The 16122-nt window shown below is 38.1% G+C and overlaps 1 protein-coding gene and 1 pseudogene across 11 annotated transcripts in view; both read left to right on the plus strand.

Annotated features, from left to right (window-relative positions):
* Positions 1-16122, plus strand: part of ARB2A (ARB2 cotranscriptional regulator A) — a 274609-nt gene that overhangs the window by 111769 nt on the left and 146718 nt on the right. For all 11 annotated transcript variants that reach the window (XM_020793259.3, XM_078386307.1, XM_078386306.1 and 8 more), the window contains one exon: positions 10145-10264. In XM_020793259.3, coding sequence (XP_020648918.1) covers positions 10145-10264 — 120 coding nt within the window. The remainder of the gene's footprint in view (positions 1-10144; positions 10265-16122) is intronic.
* LOC140705168 (U1 spliceosomal RNA) lies at positions 9428-9582 on the plus strand (annotated as a pseudogene).

Consider the following 16122-nt stretch of genomic DNA (forward strand, 5'->3'; position numbering starts at 1 on the left):
TATCACATTTTCTGACTGTAGTAATTGAATAAGTCACTGGATAACTCTTTATCACATCTATGTTACCTGGTATCTTACTCAATAAGAACTGTTCTGGAGTTAATACAGTTTCACTTAACTGTTGTTTAACATCTGATGACCTCTCTTTCATCTGACCTCGTAACTGATTTATTTGTTGAAATCCTGCTGTTATTTTCTTCTGCATGTTAATCTGCCATTCCTTGTCTGATTTTTGTGCCATTATTCCCAAATTTTGAGCCATTTTGATCTTTCCAATGAGTAGGGTTAATATAAATAGTACTATACCCTTCACAAACCAAACCCACAATCACAAACCTCCCCTAGGTTCTTCCTCCCATCCATACACAGATGTTATCATATATCAAACCAACTTTTAGCCCAGCATTTTAAATTACAACCGTGGCAAAAATATCCTTTTTTCTGCAAAAAAGCCAACAAAATTCTATTATCAGAGTCCCACACAGTCAAGCCAACAAAGTCCAAACTACACCGCCATCACAACGTTTCATTCTCTCCAACAAATCTCCTTATAATCCGACTAACATTCTTTCAATTGGTCCAAAGAATCCATAAAGAAAAACTCCAGTCCTGGTCTTCCCGGCTCCTCAGTCCAGTCGGTCACATCTTGATGTTTTATTTCTCAGTCTGTTCTCATGCTTCTAAAAAAAGAAGAAGAAGAAAGAAAAGAAACTCATTGCATCTTCTCCAAAACCATGACAAACATCTATTTTCAGAGTCCCACACAGTCTAGGTAGAGAGATCCAACCTGAACTGCATTCACAAAGTTTCAGTCTCATAAATCCTGTCCATCGGTATTTCCCTCTGGGATTTTTTCCAAGAACAAAAAACTTTTCCGTCACTGTCTCTCTTTTGGCCTTGAGCCAGCCTGCTGTTTAAGAGTCAGTTTCACTTTTGAAGAAGCAGGCTGGTAAGCAAAAGCTCACTGCTCCTTTCCTTCTTTCGGCCAAATATTTTTACTCTGCTTTCTTTTTCAGCTTAATGGGGCTGTTCATAATCAAAAGCTTCAAATTACTTTGTTTCTATATATTTTCCATGCCATAATACTTGTTCTATTCTCCTCCAGGGGGGTACTCACAGCTCAGTGCCAAGATGGCTGCCGCATCCAATCTGTGCTCGAGTGAATTTTACAGATGGAAGAAATACTGGGTTGCTGCCCGCTCTCCCCCATCTGTTGCTCACCAAATGCTTCATAGAAACCTCTCCTGGTCTCTCCTTCAGTCCCCTTATTTCTAAGGGAACCCCAAACTGGGCGGTTTCAGCTTTTCCCAGGAGCTTTCCCCTGGAGTTGCTGGCTGCACTGCGACAAAGCCCCACCGCTCGATACCCAGATGAATTTTGATATGATTGGAAATGGTTATCTGATTTCATCCTGGAATCTACCCTAAGTGGATAAATGTCAACTGTGATGAACACATGCTTCTGATTTTTCCTAGAGGTGTGTAAAGGTCTATAGGGCTCTTAGGAAGCTGTTCAGGCATCAGATTTTCAGACCTAAGTGCAATAGCATGTCACAGTGGCGAACTGCTACTGATTAAGAAGTTGCCACTTGTATTCCTTGCCACATGCCAGTTGCTTAACTTGGTGTGACATGAGAAGTACAGGTGGCAATTTATTAACTGGCAGCAGTTTATTCCTTGGATATAAGTCATTACTCTTATGCCAGTGTGAATAATCAATAGAATTCTGGCCATTAAAACTGTAAATGTGAATGTTAAAAAAAATGTAAAGTTTACATATGGATTTAACAATTAGACTATTCTGCATTTGTTAGTTGAGTAATTTAATTTTTTCTTCCATTGAAACTGTTACATGTGGCAACTGTGCCCGTGCTTCATTTGCTACTCCTTTTGCCTCTATTTTCTATCCTGTATTGAATTTAATGATCACCTCTTAGCAAGTACTGTTACCATTCTGTCTGGCATTTTGTTTTAGAAAATGACCATTCACATTTAGGTGATGGTCATGATAGTCATGCATTTTTGCCTCAAGTATCTGCTGACCTAATTAGAAGCATGATTAGGTTCTTATGGCTAATATTCTCAGGTAGACCTGCCCTCCATTAATTTGTCCTGCGTCTTATCTGAGCATTTTGGTAGCATCTGGAATGATTTCTCAGTAAATCTTAGATACCTGTTCATGGATCAAAAGCCTGCATTCTGCTCACGTCTGACATCAACTCATCAGGCCACTCTTACATTCCCTTTGTTCTTCCTCGCCTTCTGCACAGTGCCCTTGTTCCAATGCCCTGTCTTTTTCCATGATACGCTGATAATGGCCTATCTGAACTGGTACTAGAGCTCTCTATTTTGTTTGTTTTACTCTCATTCTGTGTCAAACAGAACTGAAAAATATCAGCTTGATCAATAACTTCGTTACACTGAATAGCAGACTAGAATAGTAATGATTAACACATCAGTGGTAATTCTGGATTTCAGAATCATCCACAGCATAAGATGTAAATATTACAATGCAACATAAACTTTTATAGGTGATTTGCATGGCTAGAACAAAGCCGCCTTTGCCTTTTTGTTTGGACTTTGATAAAAATTTGGATCATGGTGAAACTGCTTATTGCCTGGAGAAAGAAATCTTTCTGTCAAAGGACAAAAGTATCTCTGAGCTATTTATTTCTAAGAAGAAACTTGTGAGACATTATTGCAGAAAGTTGCCTATGTGTAACCTTTTTGAATTCAAAAGACACATGGATATGTTTTCTTTCTGGGTTGTATAATAGTTGCTTGGTGCTGTTTATGTATGTTTTATATTAAATGCCTTGTGATTCAGATTCCTGCTGTGGCTTTCAAGTCGGTGTATATTAATCAAATAAGATGCATATTCTTAACTGCAGATCCCCTCAAAACTGAATCAGTTATGTTGAAAGAATTCCAACTTTCCATTGCATGTGAGGTACAGTTTGTTCTGTGTTGGAGTGCTATCTTCTATTATTAGATGTCTTAAATATATGTAAAGATATTCCATGGTTAAACTTTTCATAGGAATTTGAGTGCTAGGATACATGTATGTATAGGGTACACGTGTTCTGGCTTTCTAGCTTAGGTGAAAATTACAAACCAAGTATAGTTTATGCTTTGTCACCTGTTTTGAGATAGAGACCTGTACAACCCCCCTCCCCCTACTTTTTTGTGGTCTTTTCTAATAATCATAGTGTCTTTCATTGTGCATTTCAAATTTCAGCTTTTTAGATCCCATACAAGTACTATAAGAATCTTCAGAGTTTTGTATGTTTCTTCATGTAGTCATGTGAGAGTATAGTGTGTAACTGCCATAATCCAACAATGATTTAGATCCATGTTAACAGATGGAAGACTTATGAATGTACTTAAATTCACTTTAGGACTGAAAAAAGCCTCTCAGCATTTAGCTATTCTTTCCTTTGATTCTGCTACTAACATTTTAATCTTGCTGTTTCATGTTATTTTTAATACGTGACATTTTAATTTTATTAGACATTAGGGTGCGATACAAGTTTAAAGATTGAGAAATAAAATAGCAGAATACCTTGACATACATTTTTGAAACTTTAAGATACATATAATGATAATTTGTGAGTTACGTGCTGAATCTAGAACTCATAGAATCTTAGAGATTTTCTTACCTTCCTCTCCACCACATAGCTCTCTTGGGTGCTCAGAAAACTATTTTTCAGATTTCTAGAATTAGTTTTGGGAGAACATTACAGAATGTGCTTTTCTGACAAAGAAAGGCTGCCACTGGAGCTTGCCTTATGAGATAAATTTGAAATTTCTTTGAGAAATGAATATTCAAAAGGACACAGAGGAAAAAGCCAAATGTTGTCTCTCCCAAACGTAACATTTATTAACATACATGTCCATGTAGTAAAGTAAACGTTTACAGAAAAGAATAAAAAGTCCTTGAAAATTGTGTTGCCATTGCATGCTGTTGACACCCAGCACTCCATACTAAAGTATAAAGACAATTGTTTCAACGTATGGTATGGGTTCACATTTATAGAGAAGAAAAAGAGTGCTTAAATGCAACATACACACCTGAACTGATTTTCTAAAAGGTGAAGCGTGTAACAAGTTCAACTGCTTGAAATTCATTAATGTGAGTGTGAACTACTTGTCAGGATAAAATTCTCCAGTTTTATACGGCATTTTGAAATGTATCAAAACAATGAAACCATTGCAGGATTTGTAACTTCCCAGCAACAGGTTGATAGAACAACAACAAGGAAAAAAAAACCCTGTATAATTTGGCATCAAAACAGAAAATATGTGAACCTGTCACTGAAAGCAGTCTCAAAGGGCAAACTGCTTTGCTGGAGCTAATTAACCTTAGGAAATAATTACACAAATATGCAAATGTTGTTTAGATAATTTCATGTGTTATCAGCTCAGGTAGTCCATCATAACTGCAGACCCTGCAGTGTCTAGGTATTAGTATCTGGTGTAGTTGATAAGGCTTTGGCTTCTGCCTGCCTTCAGCTTGGTGTTTAAGAATTAATGATGGCAATATTCCATTCATGGTTTTAACCTGTGTTTTGAAAGCTCTAGGAAACACTGTATATACTGTATGCATACTTCTTATCTATGTATACTAATGGTTTGATTCATTAAAATGCTATATGTTTTGCCTGTCGCATTGTCAAAGGATACTGCAGTTTTTTAGATAGACAGGAAATAAGGGTACTTCATTTGTTATGTCCCAAAGAGACTTGTTAAAAATGTCCCTAAAACATTATTTGATATACAGAGGATTTTACTTGACTCTTGCAGGAGTCTCGTTGTTTATTCCTCTGTCATATGCATTTTGGACCATCTTGGAGCAGAGACATACTTGAATTAGTCTCAAGAATAGTGGGTATGGAGAGTTGAAATCAAATGCACCACAAATCCCCATTCAGTTCTGTGCATCATGCATAAAAGAAAATTAGTAGGAGACTATGCCCATGACCCATATTCTGTTTAGAGTATCATGGCACTCTTTATGAGTTGCCTTTCATGGCTTTAGTTGTAATATCACTTTTAGGCCTTTCCAATATCACAATTTTATGTTAGTATACAGAACAGTTATATTTCTTCTTCTTGGATCCTGAGTAGTGGGAAATTCTTCACTCTTGATATTGTGGAACAGGTTGATTTGACTGTTTTTATTCAGATGGCTTAACTTCACATTTGTATTGCATTGTGTTCTGTATATTTCCTGATCACTATGAAAAATTGGGTCATGGATCTAAGCAGGTTTCACTTGAACCACTGTATGGTGCCTGTAATAAGGACCCAAATTTTCATTTGATGCATGAGTAACTGAGTTCAGTAACTGAGTTTTTTAAAAATCCCACCTTAAAAGATATAAACTCTTCCAAAAGGATACACAAGACAAACCAAAATGCAGTAATAATAATGTCACATGGTAATATAGAAATATTACTAATCAGCAGCCTTCACACAGGGAGTTGACAATAAATGACCCTTTATAAGAGTTGTGTGATAGTCCAGCTAGACCAAATATCTGATGTCTTCTTTAACTTGCTCCTGTTTGAGAGAAATAGAAAAAATAGGATGAATGTATGTATCAAATTCAATACAGTGTCTCAGTATTTAATAGTGTTGCTGCATTACAAACAGTTGCATGAAAAGATGACTAGTCAGATAAAGTCACTACATTCTTTGTGTTCTACAAGTAATGTTTTAGTAACAATGTTGCTGTTTTCTGATTTCCTAGTTAAAGATCTATAAAATAGAAGTAAAAGAATTTAAATCTTATGTCCATCTATCTTTATGCAGTGGCAACATGTTATCTCCAGGGCATCTCCACATAAGGGAACTGGATAGTTCACAGCTTGTTCTACTCTATACTTCTTGGTGTGCTGTGAGAATTACTAATATATAAAGTTCTTTGAGTTTCACACTTTTTTCTTTATTGTTATATTGGTAGATGAGAGAGAGAGAAATCTGCTTTTAACAGAGTGTAAGAATCCACTTTTTAATCAGCAAAGCAGTTTCAAATGGATCAGACACATTCTTTGACATAATCTGTTAGTTTGCTGCATGTTAGGGTTGCACTGTTGTCCAGATAACACAAGGCTTTCCAGTGCAATAAAATCAAAATGTTATTAAAATAACAAAAATGAATACCGTATATTTCACTGCTCGTGGAGAGCTTCTTCTAGTAAGTTTTTAGTGTTGTTAGAACTGATTTATACACATTGTTAGTACATTTGCCCGAACAAATATTTACAAATGAAGCAATAGTACTGTACTGTTAAGGCCTGGAGAAAAAAACAGTTGTAGGAATGGGATAAAAATAATCCAGATTATCTGTGGCCATTGAGATTCATAGATCAGTGCAGGCTGATAGTTGAAAAGGGATCAATATGCTGCCGCTGCTGCTGTTCTGTGCCATCTTGTCCCCCATTAACAGGACCCCCAGTTATTCTTTCATCTAGACTAGATAGTCCGCTGTTTATACTAGTTGAGGAATGAAATTAAGACCAACAGCATGCAAGGTAGTCATTTTGATACACTTGGATGACTTCCGTGGTCTGTTGCAAAATATTGTTACAGGAGTCTTAAAATGTTAAAGGCAACTGAGCATGAGTTTAAATTCTAAAAATAAATAAATAAAAATGGGAATGTAATTGACCTTTTCAGTGCCATCATATTCTTAGGGAGGTAGGGGGACAGGGCTATGTGCAGGTGGAGGTTGAATAGTTGTCTTTTTAATTCTACACTGACAGGTTTTGGGAGTGAAGAGAAGGGAAAGGGGCGATCTTCTCCTCAAGTGTAGTCAAGGTGGCTTACATTAATAAAAACGAAAAATATAAAAACTGGAAAGGGAGATGAAAAAGAAACAAACAACAAACAAAGCTGGCCACTCAACTGTTAGGCAGCCAGCTACTGAAGAGAAAAGTCTTATGATTGTATATTGAAGAAATTGACAATTTGGAAAATTATTCTTGTATTCTGTTTTCATCTGTTCAATGAATTTTTACATCTTTTTTAAAATGAAACATTTGATTTACAAATTCTGCTTATTATTTTATATATAGCAGTCATAAATTATTGTATTTTATTTATGTTCAGTGCTGTGGTGTGTGGTTTATGTAGTCCCATGAAAATAAGCAAAAGTGTATTTCACCAGGAACATGCTTACTTTCAAAAGGACAGTGTAAAGTTAGCGCTTAGCTGAAGTAAAGTTATAGTATAAAAAGAAATTGTGATTGTTTATCGTGATAATCCAAGAGAAGGAGCCCCTGTTCACAAATATCCTGAAACTTAATGAAGGTGGTGGTGGTGGTTGGTTGTGTAGTGGCGCATACAAGTAGAGAAGGTATGCTGAGCATCTCAGGTATAATTTTAAGTCATTTTGGTTTCCATGGAAGTATTAGGAATGTGCTTTCCTCACCTGTTTGAAAGTTTGGAGTACTGCATTTCAATTTCTAGAGATCTGAATAGTTTTAAAATACTGGCTGAAATCCTATTGCCATAAGTTATGGCCACCTATGGCTGATTTTTCAGAAATAAAATATTTCTCAGTCCTACCCCCCACAGCCCAAGGTCCTAAGGCTCCCGTGTAGTTCCTCTCACTGGAAGGAAACTGTTAGGAGCTGTGGGACTGGGAAAAAAAATTACCGTATTTTTTGCTCCATAAGACGCACCGGACATTAAGACACACTTAATTTTTAGAGGAGGAACACAGGGAAAATATATTCTGAACCAAATAGTGTAATAAAATATTTAATAAACTATAACAGAATAACATTTGAACCATGTAAAGTGAACAGCAGTCAACAGTGGCATTAATATAGACCATTATCAGCCAGTGATAAGACCTATACCACTCTACCTATATTTTACATTTCCTTTCATCCACCTCCTCCCCATGCTTATAAAAATGTCTCAATGACAGATAAGATTGTTGTGCAACTCTGCCCATCTACAGCTCAAGCCTATATTAAGTTAGAAATGGTTTGTCTGATTTGGCACTGCATTGAGAGGTCCCTTTTAGTTGTGTGGAGGATAAATAGTGGAATTAAACTATTTAACAGCTGGTTTTCTTTATTTACTTTAGGTTATGCAAAAGAACAGCAACACAAAGCTTAAACTGATCCCATTCACCAGCAGTAGCACATGCTTAGTATAAGACCAGATCTTGTGTTTCTGACATAATTGAACATTTATAGCATGCAAGGCACAAAGGTTAGGCCACACAAAGCCAAAGAAACTGAATACAAACTATAGTACCTGAAATCAGGAAGCAGGTACTGTAATCCAGTTAGAAGTCAGGAGGCAGAGTTAGTTTCCTTGCTGCAACACCCTTTGGAAATACATTCTCTATTAGATGCCCAGAACTAGTCGAAAAGTTTGCAAGTTGAATCCAAATTTCCCATAAAAATGCATTGAAAATTAATTAATGCATTTTTATGAGGAGGAAAAGGTCAGAAACTTTAAAAAACATAAAAGAAAGTCACTTACCAGGTACTGTAGACTGAGCCTTGCTCTTCACAGTGCCTTGGTAGACCCCAGAACAAAAAAGAGCCCCAAACAGCTAAAAGGCAGCCGGCAGCTGGCAGCCATTTTGTGCTCTTCTCCATGCTCTTCTCAGCTCCTTCCCCCTCCCCTCTCCCCACCTGACAGCTGATTGGCGGTGGTCTGAAAGGCTTTGCAGAGAGCTTTTAAAGCAAGTACCCCTATGCACGTTTCTACACAAGCAGGTTTCAACTCAAACAGAGCACATTTTTACCCAAGCACTAACCCCAAACAAACAGCTTTTAAACTAAATTTTACATTTTAAAATGACAATACCAGGCAGTCCCAGGACTGTATTCGCGAAGGCTTTCACGTCCGGGATCTAATGGTTGTTCTGGGTTTTTCGGGCTTCTTGGCCGTGTTCTGAAAGTGGTTCTTCCTAACGTTTCGCCAGTCTCTGTGGCTGGCATCTTCAGAGGACAGCAAACTCAGTTTGCTGTCCTCTGAAGATGCCAGCCACAGAGATTGGCGAAACGTTAGGAAGAATCACTTTCAGAACACGGCCAAGAAGCCCGAAAAACCCAGAACAACCATTAGTCCCAGGACTCTCTCCCCCAGCTCTCTAACTGCTTGTACTAGCAAGCAAGCGGACAAGCAGCCTCTTCACTAACTGAAAGTTTAAATTTCCCCCCTTTCCCTTCCTTCCCCGCATATTAGGTATGCTAATATCTGTGCACTGGAGGATTGTGGGAGGAACATCCAGCCCCTGATGGGGGTCCTATGGGGCACCCCAAAACACTGAAGAGCTCTCTTGGCCTCTTTCGGGACTGGGGCTGTGCAGCCCTGTTCTGATCAGGAGGTGTAGCTGGAGGTCACTATGCCTTTGGGGGACAGGCCACATAAAGGGGCAGGTGGTTAGGGACATTCCAACTCATACTTGGCAGGGGAGATACCACTGTTGTAAAAGTGGTTTTCCTGGGGTAAGGCTAATCTATTGTATTCTGGATGTGTTGACCCCTGTGATTTTCCCAAATGTGGGGAAATCAACTGCCTAAGTGGGGGATTATGTTTGTGGTTTCCCCTGTTCTTTCTAGAATTACTCTTTCCCCTTTGGTCCTTGGCTATTTTCACTGCCTGCTACCATAGGCCTGTTAGCCTTGCTGGTTTTCCAGGTGGGCTGCAGGAAACAGATCCTGGAAAGCCAGCAGTGCAGAATGGTGGGGTCTAAACAGCAAGCAGTCTCTGGTGCTAGTTCAGAGGCCTCCCAGCATGGCAGTAGGGGGTTTCTGGGTGGTGGTAGTGGAACCCCTTTTTTCTGTATTCGTTCCATAAGACGCACATACTTTCTCCCCCACTATTTGGGGGGAAAGTGCGTCTTATGGCGCAAAAAATACGGTAGTTATCATCACTGCCACAGGGATGACTTTACAGGCAGCGGCAATTTTCAGTAATTATGAACAGGCATGACTTGTTTGTTGTTGTGAAGTTGCATATTCCACCCATTCGCCTTTTATCCTTTTTCTCTGCGTTGATGGTCTATTTGGATTATGAAGCTTTGGATAGGGACTGCATTTTGGCCTCCTTTGATGCACTTAGTACATTTTGAGCTCTATATAATTATAATTAGTGTTACCTTGTTTTTCTAGGAAAATGGCTCCCCTGAAGAACATGGCATTTATATATGGGACCACTTTATCTCCCAGTCAGCAGCTGAAAATGTTTTTTTTGTTGCTCACAGTTATGGTGGGCTTGCATTTGTGGAATTGGTAAGTGTTATAATACTTTATTTTTATGTATAGATATATAATGGACTTGACACTGTCTTTCCTTTGTGTGCTGTAAATTAATTCACCACACAGAATCCCTTCTTTGCTTTTGTATAATGGTTTGCTCTATGAGTAGCTGGAATTGTGTTGAATTTGCAGAAGTAGGTGTTTTGTCCTTGCTCAAGCAGAAATCCATTTGTTTTCAATGGCGTGAATTCCGCTTGCACAGTAGCAAGCGAGAGATCATACCTGGATAGAATATAGTGTTTAAACATGATTTTTTTTTTGTCTGGCTGACCTTGCCCCCTTTGCTACCTGATGAAATATTGTGATCAAGTCAAATTTAACTTTTGGCAACCCTTCCAGGGCTTTCTAGGTACAAAGTACATACAAATGGTTTATCAGTCCCTCTTACTGGTGACTTTTTTAGGAGTGTGCAGATTGCCCAAGATCACACAAGTGGCAGCGTATATAACTCCATCAGTCATACATTCTCCCAATGATCTCATTTGACCCCTTTCCTGGGAAGCACAGTGAGGATTCCCAGCCCCTCACAGACTCAGGCTCTGCAACTCATTGAGCTATATCTAGAAAGCTTCAGTGGTTCTGTTAAGTGGAGAGATCAGATAATTTCTTCACTAATTCCCTGCTGCAAGCTTGAGCTCCATATGGACAAAGAGTTTCCCATTAATGGTATATGGGAGACTACTGAAGAGGTTTTATAGATTGAACTGTATGTTGATTTTTATTCTACTTTCCCCCCAGTGCTGGGAATCCAGTAGCTTACAACAATATTGCATAGAGGTACAGTTAAAAAACAGATAAAAGCAAGATACCAATAAAACATACAGAAGGTTATAATACTAAAACACAGTTAAGCAATTTTAATATTAAATCAGTATCAAATTAAAAACATATTTTAGTATGGGACAGAGAAATGCAGCTCTATTTTGGGCCATCTTTCCTGGGGAATCCTGTGTTTAAATTAAATATTAACTCTGCTAGTTGTGCTAGACAAGAGATTCTATTAGTTTTCCTTGGTAAAATCTTCCAGTTTTCAGTACCATTGAACATGGTATCTTTTTCTATTGTCTCTGTGGGACAGGACTTTGGAAGGACTGTGTTTCACTGTCCACGCTACTTCCTAGGGCAGCGAAGGTGAACCTATGACATGCGTGCCACAGCTGGCATGCAGAGCCCTCTCTGCCGGCACGCGAGCCATAAGTTGCCACATGGCTACGCTGGGCAGCCAAACCTGAGGAGGTGGCTGCAGCTGCGGTGCTAGCAACCCAAAAGCCAGAATCTGGAGCAACTGGTGCTGGTGGGGGTTGGGCACGATTGGAGGCAGATCTGGAGTGTGGTCTGGAGGCACCTCCGTGCCCAGGATTCCCCCTTCCACCGTCACTTCCGTTTCAGCCACTGCCTGCCATGTTTTTTTCCCCAGTTTGGGCACTTGGGCTCCTAAAGGTTAGCCATCACTGCCCTAGAGGAATGGCCTAAACGTTGGTGTTCTAAGACTTTGATTCACCCTCTGCAGCGCAGCTACTAATAGTTGGCCGTTTCAAGGTTCTGTGTTCATTATTTATTTATTTATTTATGCGATTTTTACCCCGCCCCTCTAGACTACGTCTAATCTACTATTTTATTTGTTTCTGTTCTTCCTTTCTCCTAAAACGGAACCCTTACCCAGAGGTTTGATCTTTGTCATCTATATGTTTCTGCTCCTCTTTGCTCTGGCTAATTCCGCAGAAGTGACTGAAGTGCATAATATGTGGAGTGTCCTTGGAAACTGAATACTGTATGACCATATTATGCCATATAATGATGACATAATATGGTACCCAATTTGGAGTGGTGCTTTTAACATCTAAAGTCTTAAATTGCATGGGAAGAGGTTACCTGAAGAAGCTTCAGCACCTTTATTTACATGCCTGAACTGTAAAGTCATTATGCAAGGTCTTCTTTTGTATATACCTGTAAAATGAGACCAGGCAGATGGTTACATTATATACCTTATCATAGAATATTATCTTTTATTAAGAGGACAACAGATCTTTCCAGGACGCACAGAGGCTTATAAAAGCAGTGATTAAAAAGGAGAGTATGTGATATGAAAATGAGATTATACCATCCTGTGGGAGTGTTTCACACTTTCAATTACTTTCTAAAATAGTATAGAATGTTCTACATTATTTGTTCTATTTCAGACCATTTGAATACATTTATTGCTTCTAATAATTTAAACCATTTAGAGACAAATAAATTTCTACACTAATCCTACAGTTAACTATAGGCACAATTGCAAGTCTAAAAGCATTAGTTTTATGTCCAGAAACCAACTGCAAATGTAACCTCAGAAGTCATTTTCGTTTTGGTCACATAATGGAAGTTGTTAACGTTATGGATTTTACATGTTTTGTTTTTGTACTGACTATGATACATGCAATGAAGATAATAGAAAACAGATACTCCTACTATGCTCATTTGATAGACTTTTTGAGAAAAGTAAATACCTGGCAAAATAAGCAGCGAACAATAAAAACTTTGTCATATGATTTTTTTCTGCATTGGAGCAGATTTTCCTTTTCAAAGACCAAAATGTTGATTGCGATGTTGCTTCACTTTTACTCCAACTGTGTATTATGAGTTGTGGGTAGAATTCACAAATATTTGACTAGCATATCCACTTGTATTTTTTAAAAAAATGTTATCTTTAAGTGGAATGTGAGAAGATATTGTCAATTGTTCCTTCTTATATGTAGGGAATGAAATTTCTGTTTTTGTTTTTTTTTGTGGACTGTTATTTGGAGAACACTTTTAAAGGTACCAGGAAATCTGTCAGAAAGGAGTATAAAGCCTTGAATTTGTTAACTTAAATTTATAGACTTTTAAAATTGTTTATTTTTAATTTAAAAATAAAATGATTGCCTGGAGGATTAAGATTCAAAGTAGTTTTGCATGAATGCTTCTTCCCTTCTCCACCATCCCTTTTCAGTCAGTGACTTGAGATAGCATGGCTAACAGATGACCAATGTGTCATTCCCATTTTGCTTGTTTCTCTTGTCATGCTGGTGGAGATTTCTTCACTTTTGTTCTACTTTAATATGAAGCACACAGATGTTTCAGAACACAATTTGACTTCTGACCTTGGGTCTTTTAGGGTCAGGGTACTCAGGGCCTGTGAAATTATCACAAGCAGAGCTAAAGTTTTTCTCCATCGCAGGAAGTAAGCAGTAAGTAAGAAGTTAAAAAGGAGCTTTGTCAGATAGACAAGATGGTCTCAGTAAGGGTCAGCTTCTGTAGTCTGCTGTCTCTGCAGGAGGTTGGGCTGTGAGGAAGAATATAATATATAGTGTTGGCATATCACATATCTATCACACGTGCAAAACTAGATCTGAAGAATATGTTTAATAGAAGATTGGAACTATACATGCCATGAAAGAGACCTTTGTCAGAATGATTAATTCATTTATTTGCTGTAGTATGTAGATAAATGTTATGCATATGTTGAACTAAATAGTTTCCAAATTAGTCACTGAAATCTTTCTTTTTTAAGATATTAACTATTTTTCTACATACTTAAAATACTAATGTTTTTGCTGAATAAGCATGTTTATTTAGCAGCAGCAGCTACAACAACAACAAAAAGCCCTCAAAACCCTGGATTGATTTTAAAATAATTCATTTCCCGAATAAAGACGTTGTCTTGTAGTATTTAGGTGCTAGGTAAGAAGTGCAGACTTTTTTCTCCATAGCAGTCTATCTTTTAATTTAAAAAAAAAAAACATTAATCTGTATAGTATAGCGTTAAATACAACTTTAAATACAAAAGAGAGAGAGAGTATTTTTAAAACCATATAAAATCAAACAACATATTATTAAACTGGCTTCAGTTTCAGGTTTTCTTTGTGTCTCATTCAGTTTTTTGTAATACTGTTTTATGTCTTTCCAATTTTTTGGTGTTTTCTCTGTAATCCACACAGCTGATTTGAGGAAATAATAAAATCTATAAAAGATTGTAATGTCTCATATAATACCCTCTCTTAAAACTACTTTGGAAAGAAAAGAGTAATCACAAAATGACTATTGAATGTGAAAACACCATGTGACAAGAGGAAGTGAGGGAACAGTTGTTTTGTATTTCTAAACTGAAGTTATCATACATAGGCCCAAAATATTACACATAAAAATTCAGGCTGTGCAACCAGTTTGTCTGAATACTGAATCACACTGGGCTGATTCTGACTGATCTGGATCAGTTCCACAGTGTATCCAGATGGGTCCAACCCTTTTTGGACCATTTGATGATTCAGATGCTGAAAGAAAACCAGACAATATATCTTTAAAACGGTGCAAAAATGTATCTTTAAAATGGTGGTGGAGAGGAGGTCATTAATACCTCTAGTTTGTAATTTCAGTGTCACCAGCACTTTGCATTCACTGTGCTTGAGGGAGGAAGTGTTTTATGCTACAGAATATGCTATATGTTCATTTGAGTAGAAGTCTTAGTATTGTGCGTGAATCTTAAGTAGTATCTGCCTATTATCCACCTGCCACTCTAGCTTCCAGTCTGGACAGGGCAAGAATGTCCTCAATGCTCACTGGTTGCAATTACGAAAGACCTTTGTTGAGGTTTGCTATTTCAGTCTCCTTCTCCACCTCTTCTTTCCTGAAGTATCATTTCAGAGCAAACTTTCTGGTACTCAGAATTTCCAGATTTTTGTAACCTCTCTTTTAGGTTGGGACAGCATTTGCCTGTTTTCAGTTATGTGCCATTTCACCTGTTCTTCAAGTTTTCTCAAAAATGGCAGATGCAGATTTTAAGAGGATATCAAACAGGTCCTTCTGAACCCATCAATGCAATTTCACTGGCTGTAAAAACTCACTTATAGCATTTCTGCTATATGTCCAAATAAGCTCCTAGGAAGTGGCTTCAGGTTATTCACATGGTCCTTTTTTCTCCCTGTATGGTCCATTCTTGTTGAATCCAAATAAGAAAACTGCTGACCAAATATGTGTAAACCTTTAGTCTGTTGAACAACGCCATTGATACAGTTGAAGACAAATCTAGTGAAACAGATTTGTATGGTAAGAACTATGTCATGTAAGGTTATAGGAATCAGGCAAATTAGAGTTGTCATTGAGGGAGTACAGTGGTGCCCCACTTGACAACAATAATCTGTTCCAGCAAAATCACTGTAGAACGAAATCATCGTCAAGCGGGAGAAAAACCATTGAAACACATTAAAAACTGGTTAATGCATTCCAATGGGCGAAATGCCTCATCGTCCAGCAAAGATCCTCCATAGGGCGGCCATTTTCTGGTGCCTGTAAATCGAAATATCAGTCCTGAAAACGGGGGAGCCATTTTGCACAGCAGGAAGCCATTTTGAAACCCAACAATCAGCTGTTTTTAGATCATCGTAAAGCGAAAAATCGGTTCCTAGAGCAGGGAACTGATCGTTGTCAAGCGATTTTTTCTTATTTAAACATTGTTTTGTGATGGCAAAAGCGATCGCAAAAACATCATCATGGAGCGGGGTAATCGTTAAGCGGGGCACCACTGTACATGATAAGAGTTTTACCAAAAACTGTAAAGTATGGCCAGGATTCCATTTTGTACATCTGCTCATGGAAAAAGCCTCTTCATTGGCTCTAAGAAGGACTGCTCCATATGCTGCCCCTGCATGGCTGACAACAGACCATTCTCCTTCTCCCTCTTCCCTCTATGTCTCTGGAGCAGGATTTCCCAGCCTTCTGAAAAATATATTGAGGACATGTGCAAGATGTATATTTTTGGGGAGTCCTCATGGGTAGATGTGGGCAACTGGATCATCGCTGTACTGTTGAGTGTTTTT

The sequence above is a fragment of the Pogona vitticeps genome, chromosome 2, assembly GCF_051106095.1.
Source record: "Pogona vitticeps strain Pit_001003342236 chromosome 2, PviZW2.1, whole genome shotgun sequence".
Taxonomy (NCBI): Eukaryota; Metazoa; Chordata; class Lepidosauria; order Squamata; family Agamidae; genus Pogona; species Pogona vitticeps.